Source organism: Mobula hypostoma, chromosome 7 (assembly GCF_963921235.1).
Source record: "Mobula hypostoma chromosome 7, sMobHyp1.1, whole genome shotgun sequence".
Classification (NCBI taxonomy): Eukaryota; Metazoa; Chordata; class Chondrichthyes; order Myliobatiformes; family Myliobatidae; genus Mobula; species Mobula hypostoma.
Genome location: NC_086103.1, coordinates 147293153 through 147314767, shown reverse-complemented (window position 1 = coordinate 147314767; position 21615 = coordinate 147293153). Strand labels below are relative to the sequence as shown.

At 41.0% G+C, this 21615-nt stretch overlaps 1 protein-coding gene and 1 long non-coding RNA gene across 3 annotated transcripts in view; both read left to right on the top strand.

Annotated features, from left to right (window-relative positions):
• Positions 1-21615, top strand: part of lnx2a (ligand of numb-protein X 2a) — a 113265-nt gene that overhangs the window by 66755 nt on the left and 24895 nt on the right. For both annotated transcript variants that reach the window (XM_063054241.1, XM_063054243.1), the window contains exon 4: positions 17766-17965. In XM_063054241.1, coding sequence (XP_062910311.1) covers positions 17766-17965 — 200 coding nt within the window. The remainder of the gene's footprint in view (positions 1-17765; positions 17966-21615) is intronic.
• Positions 178-17703, top strand: LOC134349635 (uncharacterized). Its single transcript, XR_010018730.1, has 3 exons — positions 178-965; positions 17433-17472; positions 17557-17703. It is a non-coding gene; the product is annotated as an uncharacterized LOC134349635 (long non-coding RNA).

The following is a 21615-nucleotide window of genomic DNA, read 5'->3' as shown; positions in this document are numbered from 1 at the left end:
AGCTCTACCTAGCTTAAATGTTGTGTGCTGTCAAATAAGCCCTCAGTAGGTTCCGAAGTTAAAACAGGAAGTGCTTGAAGCATTCAGCAAGTCAGGCAGCATGTTTCAGTTCCAAGACCCTTCATCAGAAAGTTCTAACCAAGGGCCTCTGACTTGAAATGTTAATTTTTTTTTTCTTTCTATAGATGTTGTTTGACCCGCTGATTGTTTATAGCATTTTCCGTTTTTATTTCAGATTTCCACCATCTGCATTTATTGCTTATTTTCATCCCTGTTGCATTCTGCCTGATTGGACATTCATACTCAGCTCTTGAGAAGGAGGAGAGCTTTTGTCAGCCAATTTACACTGATCATTTGAGTTAGTTGGGTGATGTGGTCAAAGACTTGCAGTGTTCCTTCTGTCTGCTTGACCAAGGAATTAATGTCAGCAGCATCTGCTTCAATGTCAGTGCAGCTGAGTACCAGAGTTATAATACCTAAGGAAGCAAGAAATTAATAATAGATGCAAAAGGGAATATAAACAGAACCTTGCATAAACCAGCTAACAGCAAACACTCTTGAGTAATATATTAGGAGCAGAGGGGTAAAGGGAAATGACTGCTCATTATAAGCAGATGAGGTGGGGTGCAAAGAAAGGAAATGTTGAAGTTCTAAAATAAGTACTCTGTATCCATTTTCACAGAGGAAGAATGGGAGAAAATCTCAGTTACAATACAAGGAGAAGAACTAGTGGATTTAATATGTAAAGTAATGATGGCGGATAAAACAGTGAGACAGTATAAAGTTTCAGAATCTGACACCTTTCATCCCAGGGTAGATAAAGCATCTGTAAGCAATAAGCAATTTTAAGTATCTAGATTCATGAATAGTGTCTTTAGCTTGGAAACTGAAAATGTTCTCACAGTATCCGATGGAGGGAGGGAGAAAGTCCACAACAGTACAACATGAACGTGCGTCAGTTTGAGGTAACTATTGGACATGGATTGGTAATTGGTTGGAAGATTATAATTAAGAGTGAAGGCCATTTTCTGATTGATGAAATATAAGTGATGGTTCCTGTAGGATCTAAACTGGGGCTTCAGAATTTTATTTTATGCATTGACTTGGATGATGGAATGGAGATTTTACATATATGTAGCAGATGATAAAAAGTAAACCTATTTTATCTCGTTCTCAACAATGTGCCTATTGTATATGGATCTCTCCTTTACAGTATTGGTAGAAGTGACTGGACCATAGCTCTTTCGGGCACAGGGTTCTATCTTCATACACTTTCCATTGTGTCCTGATACATTGTGATTGTGCTGCAGTAGAATTGTATTCTAATAGAACATTTTGCATTTCTCACACTCAAACAAAGCTGTCAAGCAAGTGTACCAACATTTACTCATGTACAAACATGTAATGCTATCCAGGTACACCTAATCTGAAATAGCAATCCGATGAAGCTAAACATTAGACGGCATGTTCGCTAAACATTAGAATAAGATTGTAATAAATGATGCTTCCAGTAGTGAAAACACTGCAGCCCTGTTATATCCTGTCATGAATGACGGTGAACCTGAGGAGCCTCCTAGAACATTGCCATCCTCACTGAAAGCAGCGAGCAGTATGTGAGTGTAGCCAGTAGCACAGAATGGTTGCTCCCTTTTGACATCCACTTGTGGTCCTAGTGTCAAAACTAACTTTTATCTAGACTGATGTAGATGTGATCTCGGCTAAATGCTGATCATGTAACCAGACAATAGATAGTGCAGAACATTTCTACACTTGAATCACTCTGTTTTCAACGAAGTTGGTCAAGTGGAGGTATAACACTGAGATCTCAAGATTCAAGATTGTTTAATGTCATTTCCTGTATAAAGGAGAAGGGAATAATTGCTATTCCAGATCCAATGCAGCACAAGAACAACAAAAGATAAAGAATACAATCATAATAAAAAAGAATAAATATAAATACATGAGATAGCCTATTTACTTAGATTAATTGTATGTCCATAAAGTAATGCCTGGCTGTTAGTGGGTGGAGGTGTTGATCAGCCTTGCAGCTTGGGGTAAGTAATTGTTTTTGTGGCATGGATGCTATGTTGCCTTCTTCCTGACGGACAGTGGCTATACTTCATTAGGAGTTTGAGGAGATTTGGTTTGTCAACTAAAACACTCAAAAACTTCTACAAATGTACGGTGTAGAACATTTTGACTGGCTGCATCACTGTCTGGTATGGGGGAGCTACTGCACAGGATTGAAGCAAGTTGCAGAGAGTTGTAAAATTAGTTATCTCCATCATGGGTGCTAGCCTCCGTAGAATCCAAGACATCTTCAAGGAGCGGTGCCCCAGGAAGGCAGCATCCATCATTAAGGATCCCCATGACCCACACTGTTACCGTTGGGAAGGAGATACAGATACCTGAAGACACACACTCAGCAATTCATGAACAGCTTCTTCCCCTCTGCCATCCAGTTTCTAAATGGACATTGAACCCATGAACACTACCTTACTACTTTTTTATTTGTTTCCTGCACAACTTATTTTAACTTAACTATTTAATAGACAAACGTATAAACTTAAAGAAATTCATTTTTGCTCTTTTTCTTTGTGATGTATTTCATTGTAATGCTGCTGTTAAGTTAACAAATTTCACAACGTTTGCTCACGATATTAAACCTGATTCTGATTCTGAAGTGGGACAGACAGGATCTATGAGCACGGCAGGTGGGATCCTTCATGAAGTTACTGGCCCTTTTCTGGCACCTTTTTGTACATATTCCCTTGATGGCGGGTCAGCTGGTTCTGCATGGGCAGTTTTGACTACCCATTGTAGAGCCTTCCTGTCTGCCACAGCATAGTTTCCATACCAAGCAGTGATGCAGCTTGTCAGGATGCTCTTTACTCTGCATCTTTAGAATTATCTACTTAATAATGTAGATAATTGCCTAGGTATGTTCTTTCCACAAAAAATGAATTCAGCGGATTTATAACTCGATGACTTATTTGTCATCCACAAAGTGATGGACTGCATTATTTGCAAGACTTGCTTACCAACAACCTACTCAGTACTGTTCCATGCTCCAGTTCACACAGTGATCAGACTTCATTAGTCCAAACGTGGAACTTCACAGCTTAGGTGAACATGGCTCCCCTTGAACTCAAGGTGGTTTTTAACTAAAGTGGCAAGGACAGCTTTAAAACTGAACACACTCTTGAGATCCAAGAGTTTGCTCTCCAGTGAATGGCATTGTAGCATGAAAGAAAATTGTGGCTGTTGGAAGTCAGTCGAGTCAAGCCCAAGATACCAAGATATTTTTCTTGGGGATTCCTCATAATATGTCAAGAGTAAATATATACAACTCCTTCATTATAACCTTTTCCCTCTGAGTGAGGTTCAACAGTACAGTGGTTACCGATGATTGCACATTTCCAATTTGCATTCTCAGCTCCTGTTCTTTGCATCCACCAACACCTTCAGCGTATTCTCGCATTGAATTGCCGGTGTCCATCCCCAACAAGAGATATTTCTATTAACTGCAAATAAGAGAAGATCTGCAGATGCTAGAAATCCAAGCAACACACACAAAATGCTGGAGGAACTCAGCAGGCCAGCCACCATCTATGGAAAAGAGTACAGTCGACGTTTTGGGCTGAGACCCTTCAGCAGCACTATTTCTATTAACTGTCCTTGGCATTCCATGGCATTGCCCATCTATCAATAAACCAGGTGTAACTGTAGACCAGGTGAACCAGCCATACAAATACTGCGATTGATCAGAGTGCAGGTTAGAGACTGGATACCCCTTGATGAGTGACTTGCCATCAAAAGCCTTTTAATCAATACCAAAGTATAAAATATTGTAAGGGAATATTTCCCACTTGGCTGGGCATGGGCAGCTCCCACAGCACTGGAGGACAATGAATGCTTCCTTCAAGAGTGGCACTCATTTCTCTATTCTTTGCACTCACTGCTTCCAGCGGTGTACCTTGGCTGTAATCTACAAAATGAACTGCAGCAACTCACCAAATTTTCTACAACATCATCTCCCAAGCCTGCACACTAATGCATCTATGACAGATAAAGTCTGCAGGCAATTTGGAATACTAGCACCTGCATGTCATACTGGAACTTGAGTTCCATGCTATGTAGTAACTGGGTCTGAATACACGAACTCCATGCTCAATGGCACAATGAAGGTACATACACCAGATAAATTTCAAAAATGGGGCTGAATACCACTCATTCAAGGACAATTAGAGATAGGATTTAAATGTCAGTGAAATTGACATACCATAAATAATTCAAGAGTGAGAAGGTACATTACAAAAGGGAGCAGGAAATTAGACAAAATACATACTAAAAGTAATTAATAAAATTAAATGGGAAAACAAATAGAGGGACTTAATTAGTGACTTGTGTTCATATTGGAGAATTTAACTTGACTGCCTTAAAAACCAACACAGGTGACATGCATGCAACAGTAATCTTTTGTTAGGAAGTATTTGATCTGATCTGTTGAAGGAATGGTTTCAGTGGTATCAACATTGTATGCTTTTTCTTGTGGAGCTTTTAAACAAATTTTTCAAAAAGTTCTATTCAAAAGGTTCCAAGGAACATCTAAACAAGCCTGATGCATTTTGGAAACAAGTCCTGTGGACTGATAAAGTTAAAATAGAACTTTTTGGCCACAATGAGCTAAGGTATGTTTGGAGAAAAAAGGGTGCAGAATTTCATGAAAAGAACACCTCTCCAACTGTTAAGCACAGGGGTGGATTGATCATGCTTTGGGCTTGTGTTGCAGCCAGTGGCACGGGGAACATTTCACTGGTAGAGGGAAGAATGAATTCAACTAGATACCAGCAAATTCTGGAAGCAAACATCACACCGTCTGTAAAAAAAACCGAAGTTGAAAAGAGGATAGATTCTACAATAGGATAATGAACCTAAACACACCTCAAAATCCACAATGGACTACCTCAAGAGGCACAAGCTGAAGGGTTTGCCATGGCCCTCACAGTCCCCTGACCTAAACATCATCCAAAATCTGTGGATAGACCTCAAAAGATCAGTGCATGCAAGACGGCCCAAGGATCTCACAGAACTAGAAGCCTTTTGCAAGGAAGAATGGGCGAAAATCCCCCAAACAAGAATTGAAGGACTCTTAGCTGGCTACAGAAAGCGTTTACAAGCTGTGATACTTGCCAAAGGGGGTGTTACTAAGTACTGCCATGCAGGGTGCCCAAACTTTTGCTTCGAGCCCTTTTCCTCTTTTTGTTATTTTGAAACTATAAAAGATGGAAATAAAAAAGTAATTTTGCTTAAAATATTAAAGAAATGTGTCATCTTTAACTTTATGCCTTTTGGAAATCAGTTCACGTTTTACTCGCTTAGCTATTCACAGTAACAGACATTTTGAGCAGGGGTGCCCAAACTTTTGCCTGCCACTGTATTTCACTACAAGGAGTATTGTAGGAAAGGGCATGGATCAGCACATGGAATTTTGACATTGTAGCCATGAGTGAGATTTTGTTGCAGGAGGGGCAGTCCATTGTTCTGGGGTTCCATTGTTTTAGACGTAATAGAGCGGGAGGGATTGAAGGGGGCGGGATAGCATTAGTAGTCAGGAAAAATATGCAGCAGTGCTCAGACAGGAAATACTGGAGAGTTCGTCTAGTGAGGCATATGGGCAGGACTGAGGAACGAAAGATATTGCTGTGTAATTAATATTTCAGTAATATTTGAACGATGTTGTTTGATTAAGCATTTGTTGTCATTATATAATGCATTGCAGGTTATATGCAAAAGTAAGTGAATAGTATACATCGTGACGCACCACATCATATCTGCACACCTTGCCTAAAGTAAAAACAAAACTAAGACATGCATTCTGGACTCTCCGCATTTTTCTTTCCATTAGTTTAATGTGTTGAAGTTACAAAACATAAAAGAGGTGACAAGTAAGTTATGGGACAAACCCAAGACTGCTTCCTACCTGTTGAAACGCAGCAGGACATTTGAGTTTTTTTTTAAAAAAACAGCGTAGCACATATCTCTTCAGCAGGGAGAGAGAGGACACGGTCGAGTTTTTAAAAAAGGCAGGAAAGGGACAAATTCACAGGTTCATGTGCAGTGAGTACCAGGTGATGATAAGCATAAATAAAAATAAAGCAGAAATGGCTGGCTACATTGGAAAGATAGACACATTCAATTGCACAACAGATAATTGGATATTGTATACTGAGTGAATTGAGCAGTATTTTGAAGCAAATGAATTAGCCAATGAGAAGCAAGTAACAGTTTTGCTGAGTGTATTGGCTTGAAAAGCTTAGTTTGCTTAGAAGTTTGACTGCTCCAACCAAATCAGCTAAAATGGGCTTTGCTGATATCATGGAAGTAATGCAGGGACATTCAGAACCAAAAACCATTGTTGACTGCAGAATGCTTTAGGTTTCATTAGCGAAATTAAAAGAAAGGTGAGTCCATTTCAGCATACATGGCTGAACTAAAGAAGTTGTCTGAGCATTGTCAGTTCAATGATGGGCTTAGTGATGCACTGACAGATCATTTAGTTTGCAGAATCTTACAAGAAAGCATTCAAAAACGGTCCTAACCAAAGCACAACTTACACTTAAAAGAACAGTTGAAATAGTTGTATCAATGAAAACAGCAAACACAGACTGAACTGAGTTGCAGTCAGGATTGAAAGTGAACGTGAGCAAGATAGCAACATCTAAACAGAAACCGACCCGGCTGAACAAATTGTGTTGATAAAAAAGTAACTCCTGAGGGAATGATATTCAAAACAGCGAAATACAACAACCAACCAACCACATTAGGCTTCTATGTGGTAAATACAAGAGAGCCAGTGTTGTGGAGACATGAGTGGCTTCGACAACTACAACTTGATTGGAGAACTATCCACAATTTGCATGTTCCACCCCTTGCAAAAGAGTCAATTGAAAGCGAATAATACCACAGCAGTGTTCAAGAAGGGCATTAGAAAACTCAAACATATCAAGGTTGTGTTGATATAAAATTGTGTTAAATGAAAATGCCACACCCAAGTTCTACAAAACGCGTCTGGTTCCTTATACCATCTGTGATGAAGCAGCCGGTGAGCTAGATTGCATGGAGGCTGAAGGAATTCCTTCGTAGGTTGAGTGGAGCCCATGGGTGCCAAGAAGACTGGGTCTGTCAGCACCTGTGGTTATCTTAAGCTCACCATTAACCCAGTTCTGAAAGTAGATCAATACTGTCTGCCCAGGATAGACGATATAGAAACATAGAAAACCTACAGCACAATATAGGCCCTTTGGCCCACAAAGCTGTGTGGAACATGTCGTTACCTTAGAAATTACCTAGGGTTTTCACGAAGAGTAGGGGTCCCAGAACAGATCCTTGAGGGACACCACTGGTGACCGACCTCCATGCAGAATATGACCCGTCTACAACCACTCTTTGTCTTCTGTGGGCAAGCCAGTTCTGGATCCACAAAGCAATATCCCCTTGGATCCTATGTCTCCTTACTTTCTCAATAAGCCTTGCATGGGGTACCTTGTTAAATGCCTTGCTGAAATCCATATACACTATCTACTGCTCAACCTTCAAAGTGTTTAGTCACGTCCTCAAAAAATTCAATCAAGCTTGTAAGGCAGGATCTGCCTTTGACAAAGCTATGCTGACTATTCCTAATCAAATGCCTCTCCAAATGTTCATAAATCCTGCCTCTCAGGATCTCCTCCATCAACTTACTACCCACTGAAGTAAGACTCACTGGTCTATAATTTCCTGGGCTATCTCTACTCCCTTTCTTGAATAATGGAACAACATCTGCAACCCTCCAATCCTCTGGAACCTCTCCCATCCCCATTGATGCTGCAAAGATCATCGCCAGAGGCTCAGCAATCTCCTCCCTCGCCTCCCACAGTAGCCTGGGGTACATGTCGTCTGGTCCTGGTGACTTATCCAACTTGATGCTTTCCAAAAGCTCCAGCACATCTTTTTCTTAATATCTACATGCTCAAGCTTTTCAGTATGCTGTAAGTCATCCCTACAATCGCCAAGATCCTTTTCCGTAGTGAATATTGAAGCAAAGTATTCATTAAGTACCTCTGCTATCTCCTCCAGTTCCATACACACTTTTCCACTGTCTCACTTGATTGGTCCTATTCTCTTACGTCTTATCCTCTTGCCCTTCACATACTTGTAGCATGCCTTGGGGTTTTCTTTAATCCTGCTTGCCAAGGCCTTCTCATGGCCCCTTCTGGCTCTCCTAATTTCTTTCTTAAGCTCCTTCCTGCTTGCCTTATAATCTTCTAGATCTCTATCATTACTTAGTTTTTTGAATCTTTCGTAAGCTCTTCTTTTCTTCTTGGGAGGGAGGGAACGTCGACTCAGACCATGAGAGGCCTGCGCTGGGCATTTTCATGCCTTACAAGGCGCAGATTGGAAGTCTGGGGCGCCACTTCTCACACAGACACTAGAGCAATGTGAGGTTAAGTGCCTTGCTCAAGGACACAAACATACTGCCACAGCTGAGGCTCGAACTAGTGACCGTCAGATCACTAGACGAATGCCTTAATCACTTGGCCACATGTTCTTCTTGACTAGATTCATTCCCATTGCAACCCCAACTCGGGATCTGACTGCATCTCTTTGCTGGGATCATGCTCCCAGATTCCATGGATGAACCTCTTGGACATCATTACAAAGATCATCCTCCATTAGGTGGATCCAATTCCAGACCCCTTCCATGGGGATCCCATTTCCGGTCCTTTCCACCAGAATTCCAATCCTGGGATTTCCTGGAATGAAATGCCTCCCAGTACCTGTAACCCTGGAAGCAGTCCGGATGCTCGAATCTGTCGGGGACGCCCGGGTGCGCTCAGTAACACGGGCTGGTCCATGGCGGGACAGGAGGCTCGGGCTTCAGCACCGGCTCCATCTTTGCAAATCTTTCTGAAGGAAAACATTTCAGCAAAGTGGACTTTGTGAGGCCTACCTACAGATGGTGATGGAAGAAGAGTTCAAAGTGTTTCTCATCATAAACACTCAAAGGGCTATATTGCTGTAATAGGTTTATTTTTGGAGTAGCACCTACACTCTGGTAGAAAGCTGTGGACCAGGTGTTTACTGCAAGGCTGCCCAGACACTTAGTGTTACCTGGATGACATCACAGTTGCAAGGAATATACAGTTGGTGGTAGTAGCTGATTTTAACTTGCCCCATATTGACTGGGACTCCCATACTGTAAAAGGGAAAGTGTCAAATATGGAGTGTGCTAGAACAGAGGGATCTGTAAATACAGATCCAGAATTCCTTCAAAGTGGCATCACAGGTCGATAAGATCATAAAGAAATATTTTGGCACATTGGCCTTCATAAATAAATGTATTGAGCACTGGAGTTGGGATGTTATGTTGAAATTGTACAAGACATGGTGAGGCTTAAAATGGAGTATTGTGTCAAGATTTGGTCACCTACCTACAGGAAGATGCAAGATTGAAAGGACACAGAGAAAATTTACAAGGATGTTGCTGGGACCTGAGGACATGAATTATCGGGCAAGATTGAATGGGATTTAGAAGATTAAGGGTAGATTTAAAAGAGGTATACAAAACTATGAGGGGTATAGATTGGGTAAATACAAGCATGCTTTTTCCACTGAGGTTGGGCAAGACTTCAACTAAAGATCATGGGTTAAGGGTGAAAAGTGGAATGTTTAGGGGGAACTTCACTCAATGTGGTGAGAGTATGAAACGAACTGCCTGTGCAATTTCTGAATGTGGGTTTGGTTTCAACCTTGAACTGAAATTTGGATAGGTACATGGATGCAGTGTATGGAGTGCTGTGTTACGAGGGCCAGTCAATGGTTTGGCATGGCCTAGATGGGCCAAAGAGCCTGTTTTTTGAGCTGTAGTGTTTTATGACTATGACTCCAAGTGTCACTGCCAGAAAGTGCTCTAGGGAAAATGAAAAATCTCACAATTGTATCTTGACTGAACAACATGAATCCTTTCTAGGGAATTACAGTATGTAAACTGCATTCACTGAAGCAGTTTTTGTCAATTATATCAGAATCAGGTATATTATCATTGACGTATGCTGTGAAATTTGTTTTGCAGCAACAGTATAGTGATAAATAAAAATGACTATCAATGATAATAAGAATGTATAAAAATAAATAATGCAAGAGAACAAATAGTTAGGTAATGTTTATCTGTTCGTGGACCATTCAGATGTCTGATGGCAGAGGGGAACAAGCTCAATCCCGGGAGTATGGGAGATTACAGATGTTTTCATCTAAAAATTTGAGTTAAACAATTAAAGGATACAAGCGACACTTCATTAGATAAATTTGATCTGTAAAATATATATTTTGGATATATATTTGGGTATATTAGACTAGATTATGAGAATACTCAGTCCTCTTTTTATTGTCACTTAGAAATGCATGCATGCATTAAGAAATGATACAATGTTTCTCCGGAGTGATATCACAGAAAACAGGACAAACCAAAGACTAACACTGACAGAACCACATAAGTATAACATATAGTTACAGCAGTGCAAAGCAATACGATAATTTGATGAAGAACAGACCATGGGCACAGTAAAAAAAAGTCTCAAAGTCCCGAGTCGAATCCCCGATAGCAGGCGGCAAAAGGGAGAAACTCCCTGCCATAAACCTCCAGGCACCGTCAACTTGCTGATGCCTTGGAAGCAGCTGACCACAGCCGACCCTGAGTCCATCTGTCTGAAAACTTTCAGCTTCTGACCAGCCTCTCCGATACAGCCTCCCGAGCGCCATCCTCTGCCGAGTGCCTTCAACCTCACCCTGGCCGCTGAAACACGCAAAGCCGAGGATTTCGGGGCCTTCTGCTCCGGAGATTCCGGTTACCACACAGTAGCAGCGGCAGAGAAGCGGGCGTTTAAGCATATAGTAGATATCAGAAATGTCAGCTATTGAGGAAAATGGCAAAGAAAATTGCGATTGGAAGAATTTGTGGAAAACTTATTGACAGTTAATATGAGTCACAAAATGTGACATTTCTAACACTGTATCTATGACATTGTAACAATGGGAATTATAAATACTTACCACAAGAAATCCCATTGACTTTCTAATAATTCATTCCACATGATATTAAATTTATTCTAAAGTTTATTTGGTAATTTGAAAAGGTGTTTTGGGTTTATTCAGCTTTATGAAAAATGTGGAGTGCACATTTCATTCAAATATAATTTGGGTAACAATTATCCTTTTAAATATTGGGTTACATATTTTGACCAGCTTTATAAGCCTTTTAGCATGCCCTGAGTAAACAAGATTTTACATGATGGTGCAATACATAAAAATCAGCAAGCTTCCATTTCAAGCAACACACATCAAAGTTGCTGGTGAACGCAGCAGGCCAAGCAGCATCTATAGGAAGAGGCGCAGTCGACGTTTCAGGCCGAGACCCTTCGTCAGGACTAACTGAAGGAAGAGTGAGTAAGGGATTTGAAAGCTGGAGGGGGAGATGCAAAATGATAGGAGAAGACAGGAGGGGGAGGGATAGAGCCGAGAGCTGGACAGGTGATAGGCAAAAGGGGATACGAGAGGATCATGGGACAGGAGGTCCGGGAAGAAAGACGGGGGGGGTGACCCAGAGGATGGGCAAGAGGTATATTCAGAGGGACAGAGGGAGAAAAAGGAGAGTGAGAGAAAGAATGTGTGCATAAAAATGAGTAACAGCTGGGGTACGAGGGGGAGGTGGGGCCTTCTCGCAATTCCTCCGTCTCCGCCGCATCTGCTCTCAGGATGAGGCTTTTCATTCTAGGACGAGGGAGATGTCTTCATTTTTTAAAGAAAGGGGCTTCCCTTCCTCCACTATCAACTCTGCTCTTAAACGCATCTCCCCCATTTCACGTACATCTGCTCTCACTCCATCCTCCCACCACCCCACTAGGAATAGGGTTCCCCTGGTCCTCACCTACCACCCCACCAGCCTCCGGGTCCAACATATTATTCTCCATAACTTCCGCCACCTCCAACGGGATCCCACCACTAAGCACATCTTTCCCTCCCCCCCTCTCTCTGCATTCCGCAGGGATCGCTCCCTACACAACTCCCTTGTCCATTCGTCCCCCCCATCCCTCCCCACTGATCTCCCTCCTGGCACTTATCCGTGTAAGCGGAACAAGTGCTACACATGCCCTTACACTTCCTCCCTTACCACCATTCAGGGCCCCAAACAGTCCTTCCAGGTGAGGCATCACTTCACCTGTGAGTCGACTGGGGTGATATACTGCGTCCGGTGCTCCCGATGTGGCCTTTTATATATTGGTGAGACCCGACGCAGACTGGGAGACCGCTTTGCTGAACATCTACGCTCTGTCCGCCAGAGAAAGCAGGATCTCCCAGTGGCCACACATTTTAATTCCACATCCCATTCCCATTCTGACATGTCTATCCACGGCCTCCTCTACTGTAAAGATGAAGCCACACTCAGGTTGGAGGAACAACACCTTATATTCCGTCTGGGTAGCCTCCAACCTGATGGCATGAACATTGACTTCTCTAACTTCCGCTAGGCCCCACCTCCCCCTCGTACCCCAGCTGTTACTCATTTTTATGCACACATTCTTTCTCTCACTCTCCTTTTTCTCCCTCTGTCCCTCTGAATATACCTCTTGCCCATCCTCTGGGTCACCCCCCCCCCGTCTTTCTTCCCGGACCTCCTGTCCCATGATCCTCTCGTATCCCCTTTTGCCTATCACCTATCCAGCTCTCGGCTCTATCCCTCCCCCTCCTGTCTTCTCCTATCATTTTGCATCTCCCCCTCCCCCTCCCCCTCCAGCTTTCAAATCCCTTACTCACTCTTCCTTCAGTTAGTCCTGACGAAGGGTCTCAGCCTGAAACGTCGACTGCGCCTCTTCCTATAGATGCTGCTTGGCCTGCTGCGTTCACCAGCAACTTTGACGTGTGTTGCTTGAATTTCCAGCATCTGCAGAATTCCTGTTGTTTGCGTTTAAGCTTCCATTTCAGCTCCCTTTTGGATTTTGTCGAGTTAGTAAATCTCAACCAAAACAATGGCGGCCATCAGAATTGGCCTTTATATTCTTCGATTAGGAAAAGAGGAAACTTTACTTGCTGATTCTACTTTTCTGGATATCAAGGATAAGTCAAAGGGTGGTCTTGATTTTTTTCTTCCATGCTCTCACAAACACTTGTAAAACTATTTAGTACTTGTTTATACAGAGTGGCCATTTATCTAAAATGCCAGAAGTTTATCATTCTACAAGCAGCTTTTTGAAAGGGTGTAGGGAGTAAGATTAGGAAATTATAAAAGAGGTGTTACCATTAGCATTTGGGGTATGGTAGCACAGGTAAATTACTAATCCAGTCCGGAGAAATGAATTCAAACCCCACCTATGACAGCTAAGGAATTTAAATTCAATTAGTTAAGTCAATTCTGGAATAAAAAATTTTGCTCACCTTGAGGTTGCCAGAGAGTGGTAAAACCCTGCTGGCTTACAAATGTTATAGTCTTTGACAGCTACAACACAGAAACAGACTCTTCTGCCAGCCAAATTTTGGTGACTGCCAAGCACTCATGTTATTCTCCCCTAGGAAACCCACACAGCCACAGGGCGTATATGCAAACTCCACAGACACACCAGAAGTCATGATTAAACTTGGGTCACTGGAGCTGTAAAGTACCAGCTTCACTAGCTGAGTTACTGTCCTTTAGGAAGGAAATTTGTTATCCTTACCCAGGTTGCAATTTACGTAATTCCAAATAATTCTGTAAGGAGTCTTAGTACATCCTCCCCCAGGAATGCGTGGGGTTTTCCCAGGGTGCTCCAGTTTCCTTCCTCAATTCAAAGACACACCTGGTAGGTTAATTGGTCATTGTAAATTGTCCCATGATTAGGTTAGTGTTAATCAGAATTGTGGGCTTACTGGAATGGCGTGGCTCAAAGGGCCAGAAGGATTTACTCCACACTGTATCACTAAATAAATACATAGCAATGTGATTTACCTTTTAGGTTCTCTCTCCACAAGTGCTGCCTTACCTGCTCAGTATTTCCCGCACCTGTATTTTTTTTTGTTTGCTTCCTGGTTGCTGGTTATTTCTGCAAACACGAGGAATTCTGCAGATGCTGGAAATTCAAGCAACACACACCAAAGTTACTGGTGAATGCAGCAGGCCAGGCAGCATCTCTAGGAAGAGGTACAGACGACGTTTCAGGCCGAGACCCTTTGTCAGGACTAACTGAAGAAAGAGCTAGTTGCCAATCCCTTTTGCCAATCACCTGTCCAGCTCTTGGCATCCCTTTTGCCAATCACCTGTCCGGCTCTTGGCTCCATTCCCTCCCCCTCCTGTCTTCTCCTATCATTTTGGATCTCCCCCTCCCCCTCCCACTTTTAAATCTCTTACTAGCTCTTTCTTCAGTTAGTCCTGACGAAGGGTCTCGGCCTGAAACGTCGACTGTACCTCTTCTTAGAGATGCTGCCTGGCCTGCTGCGTTCACCAGCAACTTTGATGTGTGTTGCTGGTTATTTCTTACTTGTTGTTACTTTTTCAAATTGCCTAACAAGGCAAATAGGGATGGAAACTGTGCTGAGTGGACAGGAAAGCTCTAAAATAGGTAGCTAGAAATGCCCAATGCATCACTGGCACCAGCCTACTGGCATCAAGACATACATACAGAAAGGTGTGGAAAAGGACCAGTAACATCAGGATGGATCCCACCCACCCTACTCATGGACTGTTTGGCCCAATCCCATCAGGGAGGAGGCTACGCAGCATCCAAGCTAGGACCACCAGACTCAAAAACAGTTACTTCCCTAAGCAGTAAGGCTGATCGACACCTCCACACACTAACTCAACCGCCACTGCTTTATCATTTCCTGTCATTCACTCCTGTGTCTAGCATCACTTTATGGACATGCAGTCAATCTATGTATTAAGTTATGTATTTACAAGAGTTTGTTGTGTTTTAAAATTATTATTGTTTTCTATATCTTAAATGTTTTTTTTCACTGCATTGGACCTGGAGTAACAAATACTTCTCCTTTACTCTCGTGTACTGGAAATTATATTAAACAGTCTTGAATCTGGGAAAACAAAAGACCAGGACACCTCCAGAAAGTGCATAAATTGTCTTAGTTACATCCTCATTATCTTTCTTATTCAATATTCTTTTACAGATAAAATAGGCTTTTATTTTGAATCTGCCTGTGTCCTTTGCACATTTTGTTCTTACATCCCTGCTTTTCTTTGGATATTTCTGTGCAATTATGAATTTAAAATGTTAACCGAGCTCACTTAATATTTATATATATTTGCTTCTAAATTTTGCTTTTAATTTAAATATTGACCTACATTGAAGATTTCTGAATATAGATTATATTTAGCCTGCATTTACTGCTGAATGTCTTTGCATTTTATTTTTGACTAAAATCAGCCTTCAGTTTATATTGTTATATTTGTCATTCAGTGCTGCCATGAAGTAAATTAAATTGCTCTCTGAGTATGTCACATTAGTCTACTGAGTCACTGATGTCTTTCAGGTCATTACTTGAAATCTACATTAGATATATAACATTTTTAATAAAACATTTTGCTGAATGCTTCCTTAGTATTTAAAGTATCCAGCTGGATATAGTCCAGAGGCTCTTACAGCACCACTGGCAAATTTCCAAGAAGCCTGTTCGAGCAATAGCGTGAATTTTGCAGTACCTGCTGGCATTTCACTGTGCAAAAGCCAGCAAATTTAGAATGCTCACACGTATGCATGGATTTCCAGCATGCTGACTGCAGTTTATGGTCTTTCTTTATTTCAGAAACTGTCATGGCTCCTCATGGAGTATAGCATAGATTCCCACTAATTATAGAAGAACATAAAAAACTATAAAACAGCAGTCGGAGGGAGCCAAGTTGCGTTTTCTTTGGCATAAAGCAATGAATGAAATCACCATTTTCTTCTGTAAATTGTCCTCAATCACAATATAAAATCAATACATTTACCTAAATATTATTTAATATTAGTTTAATGGCCATATTGTTTGTTGCATTATTCAATCCAATTAATTAAAATCAAATTAAACAATTGACATTGCCCAACACCTTTCTTTTGCAGTGGCATTTATATATTCTTGTCATTTTTGGTCCTCACATTGGTCTGTGGTCTTGTAAATATTTCTTATTTTCTCTAATTTCATTTCAATTGTTGCCAAGAGTTTATCTCATTAGTTATTCAAGCCATAGAATTATGCGTCATGGAAGTAAGCCCTTTGGCTCACAATGCCCATGCTAATCATCATGCAGCCATGTACACTGATTGCATTTTTTCAACCCACAAGGTTTACTTGCGCACTAGGGACACTTTACAGAGTGGCATTTAACCAAAGTGTGGTGTGAAAAAAAACAGAACTCAATGAGAAACACATGCGCTCGTAAGGAAAAGGTGCAAAGTGACAAAGTTCACCACCAGATTACCTGAACTGTGAGGCAGCAGTCCCAATAGCTATGTGTTCTACATTTTCCCCAGGATTAAATCAAACAATGCTCCTTTTCTTCTTGTATTTAAACCAGAGCTATTTTAAGTATCTTCTGTATATTTCTTGCCTAAAATTTGGGACGGACAGAAATGGCAGAAACATTGAGCCTCTCATTGCATAACCATCAATTTTTAAGACAGCATTTTAGTAACAGTTCGGAACTCCTGGCAAAATAAGCAACAGGATTGCAGGAGCAAGGGATGCCTTCTTCTTCCAGAAATGTTAGGTTATGAAACCAGTCCAAATTTAAGCCATATCTCCACAGTCATAATGCTTCTTGATTACCAATATTGATCATTTCCATTTTTATTCATATATTTGTGCACTTGTATTATGTACAACTGAATATAGATAGAATTTTTAGTATTTTTGATCTCCATGCCCATTTAAAACAGTGTTTACATCTCCCACCATATCCTCGCTTTGCTTCCTGGCTCCTCTTATGTTTTTGCAATGTATATTTCAGTGTAACTTTCTATTCCAGTAGTTTCAATGCTCTTCCTTTCTGGGATCAATCAACACATTTTGCCATTCTCTCATCTATATTAACTAGATTGAGTATCACTACTCTGTGTTCTTGCTCTGTAAGTGCTGTAATGCCATTTGATCCAAGATAAATGCTTTGCTTTCAATATGCTTTCTTCTTTCAGCCATCACTCCTGTGCCCAAGTGTGTCAATTAGTATCTCTCATATCAATCATTTAATTCCTAACTGTACAATGCATGGAATACTATGCAATTTAGAGATTACCATGCTTAAGGCTTTCTTTGTTAATCTATTGCTTACTCTCTTAAACACTTTCACCAATGTTTCAAATGTACTCCATCCACATCATGACTGTCTTATGAATCATGACATTTTTTTTTCTGCTTTCCCTCTCTTCCCAAAGGTTTTTCTATTTACTTGACTGCTTCACTGACTGATCAAAGGTAAGACATGACCTCTTCCTAGGATTTGGTTAATACATCCTTTGATCATTTACATTCTAATCTTCCTTCCCTCCCCTTGGACAGGTACCATACTTACAGTTGATACATCTCCTGGATATCCAATACAAAAGAGGCAAAGTGTGAAAAATCACAACCTGCAATCCTCAACCTTTCACATGCAACTGAACTGTAAAACAAACAAATATTGCAACCTAACTTTTAAAATACTTAAATTGCTAAGAAATTTTCTCAATGTATTATTAAATACAATTGTTTTTGTATTTTAAATGCAGCTCTATCAAAGCAACCTGGTTTGGCTGAAGGAGAGATTACTGGTATTGAACTTCACAGGGCTGATCCCAATATGGAACTAGGCCTGAGCATCGTAGGTGGGAATGAAACTCCATTGATTAATATTGTAATTCAGGAAGTTTATCGAGATGGCATTGTTGCAAAAGATGGAAGGCTTCTTTCTGGTGACCAAATATTACAGGTAATAACGAAAGCATTTTCTTATGCCTATTTAAGATTATTTAAGATAAATCTGTAGTCAGCATAAAGCAGGCTGTACACGCATTCTTTTTGTGTAAGCTATACTTATCCTGTCCACATTGTTCTCACCCTTTCCTGTCCCAGTGGAAAACATTGTTATTTCCTAAACACTGCTGTGAAATTCTTATAATGTATTTATCATTCTGTGATTGTTAAGCTGCCTCTTTGAACTCCTGGCATGCCATGGACACCTTATGAGAAACTAGTATTTGAAGAAATAATTCAGATTATATACAGTACCTTATGATAATTGGTGCTGAGAAACCTCTCAATTATTACACCAGACAAACATGAGATAAGCCTCTCCCTTGCGCCCACAACCATAGACATAGACACAGAAACAAAATTAAGTCATACCATCATGGCTGATTTATTACCTTTCTCAGCCCCATTTCCCTGCTTTCTCCCCATAACCTTTGACACTCTGACTAATCAAGAAACCATCAACCTCCACCTTAAATATGCCCAATGACTTGGCTACAACAGCCATCTGTGGCAATGAATTCCACAAATTCACTACCCTCTAGGTAAAGAAATTCCTCTTCATCTCTCTACAAAATGGATGTTTCTCTAATCTGAGGCTGTGGCTTCTGGACCTGGAGTCCCCAACTATAGGAAACGTCCTCTCCACATCCAATCCATCTAGGCCTTTCAATATGCAATAGGCTTCAATGAAATTTCCCCTCATTCTTCTAACCTCCAGTAAGTACAGGCCCAGAGCTCCTCATACATTAATCCTTTCATTCCTGGTATCATTCTCGTGAACCTTTGCTGTACCCTCTTCAATGCCAGTGAATCTTTTCTTAGGTAGGGGCCAAAACTGCTCATAATACTCCAAGTGCAGACTGAAGTACAAGGCTTCAGAATAACACATTTGCTTTTATATTCTACTAATCATGAAATAAATACTAACATTTCATGTACCTTCCTTAGCACTGACTCCACCATCAAGTTAACTTTTAGGGAATCCTACATGTGAACCCTTTGCACTTCTGATTTTTGAATTTTCTCCCCTTTTAGAAAGTAGTCTGTGCCTTTATTCCTTCCACCAAAGGGCATGGCCATACAATTCTGTACACTATATTCCACATGCCACTTCTTTGCCCATTCTCCTAATCTGTCTAAGGCCTTCTGCAGACTCCTGCTTTCTCAATACTACAGTGCCTATAAAAAGTATTCACCCACCTTGGAAGTTTTCATATTTATTGTTTCACAACAATGAATCACAGTGGATTTAATTTGGCTTTTTTTGACACTGATCAACAGAAAAAGACTCTTTCATGTGAAAGTGAAAACAGATTTCCACAAAGTGATCCAAATTAATTACACACATAAAACAGAAAATGATTGATTGCATAAGTATTCACCCCTTCAAGTCAATATTTAGAAGATGCACCTTTGGCAGCAATTACAGTCTTGAGCCTGTGTGGATAGAGCTCTAAGCAACACTCACAACACGCTGGAGGAACTCAGCAGGTCGGGCAGCATCCGTGGAAAAGATTGGTCGACGTTTCCACGGATGCTGCCTGACCTGCTGAGTTCCTCCAGCGTGTTGTGAGTGTTGCTTTGACCCCAGCATCTGCAGATTATTTTGTGTTTTGGATAGGGCTGTATCAGCTTTGCACATCTAGACACTACAATTTTCCCCCATTCTTCTTTTCAAAACTGCTTAAGCTCTGTCAGATTGCTTGGAGATCCGGAGTGAACAGTCCTTTACAATTTCAGCCACAAATTCTCCATTGAATTGAGGTCTGGACTCTGACTTGGCCACTCCAGGACATTAACTTTGTTGTTTTTAAGCCATTCCTGTGTAGCTTTAGCTTTATGCTTGGGGTCATTGTCTTACTGGGAAAGAAATCTTCTCCCAAGCCGCAGTTCTCTTGCAGACTGCATCAGGAGTTCCCTGTACTTCGCTGCATTCATTTTACCCTCTTCCTTCAAAGCCTTCTAGCACCTGCTGCAGTGAAACATCCCCACAGCATGATGCAGCCACCATCATGCTTCATGCTAAGGTTGGTATGTTTTTGATGATGTGTGTATTTGTCTTATGCCAAACATAGCATTTAGTCTGATGGCCAAAAATCTCAATTTTGGTTTCATCAGATCATAGAACCTTCTTCCACCTGACTTTAGTCTCCCACATGCCTTCTGGCAAACTCTAGCCAGGATTTCATGTAGTTTTTTTTCCCCCAACAGTGGCTTTCTCTTTGCTACTCTCCCATGAAGCTGTGACTGGTGAAGCACCCGGGCAACAGTTGTTATATGTGCAGTCTCTCCCTTCTCAACCAATGTAGCTTGTAACTCCTCCAGAGTTGTCATAGGTCTCTTGGTGGCCTCCCTAACTGTACTCCAAGGGATATTCAGTGACTTGGACGTTTTCTTGTATCCATCTCCTGCCTTGTGTTTTTCAATAACCTTTTTCCAGAGTTGCTTGGAGTGTTCTATAGTCTTCATGGTGTAGTTTTTGCCAGGATACTGACTCACCAGCAATTGGACCTTCCAGATACCTGTGTATTTTTACTACAATCAATTGAAACACCTTCACTGCACACAGATGATCTCCATTTAACTAATTATGTGACTTCCAAAGCCAATTGGCTGCACCAGTATCAATTTGGTGTGTCATATTAAAGGGGGTGAATACTTATGCAATCAATTATTTTGTGTTTTATATTTGTAATTAATTAAGATTACCTTAGAGATCTGTTTTCATTTTAACACAAAAGAGTCTTTTTCTGTTGATCAGTGTCAAAAAAGCCAGGTTAAATCCACTGTGATTCAGTGTTGTAAAACAGGGGTCCCCAACCTTTTTTGCACCTCGGACCGGTTTAATATTGACAATATTCTTGCGGACCGGCCGACAGGGGGTGGGGTGGGGGGTGTTCAAGTTCAACAGTGCGTGACAAAGAATGAGGAAAGGTGCAGCTGACTCATGTTGTTTCATATCGCCAAATCATATTGTTTCCTCGCGGCCGGGTAACACATGCTTTGCAGCCCAATAGTTGGGGACCACTGTAAAACAACACATGAAAACTTCCAAGGGGGGAGTGAATACTTTTTATAGGTACTGTACCTGCCCCTCCACCTATCTTCGTATCATCTGCAAACTTGGTACAAAGTCATCGATTCTGTCATCCAAATCATTGACATATAACATGAAGAGAAGCAGTCCTAATACTGACTCTTGTGGAACACCACTAGTCACCCAATATGCAGATGGGTTTTCCTAATGCACCTGCACATTGAAATCTCCCATTACTATTGTAGCATTGCCCTTCTTACATGCCTTTTCTATCTCCCATCGTAATTTCTACCTCACATCCTGGCTACTGTTTGGAGGCCTGTATCTAACTCCTGTCAGGATCTTTTTAGCCTTGCAGCTTTTTAACTCTACCTCTTCTGATCCTATGTCACCTCATTCTAAGGATTTGATGTCTTTTTTATTATCATTTGCCCCACCCTGCCTGTCCTTTTGATACAATGTGTTATCTACACTTAAATCAATTTTAAATCACCATTTAAATCAACATCATAATTAACTTTTCAGAAAATATCTCTTTAGAAATCATTTCACGTAGTGCAATATTTATT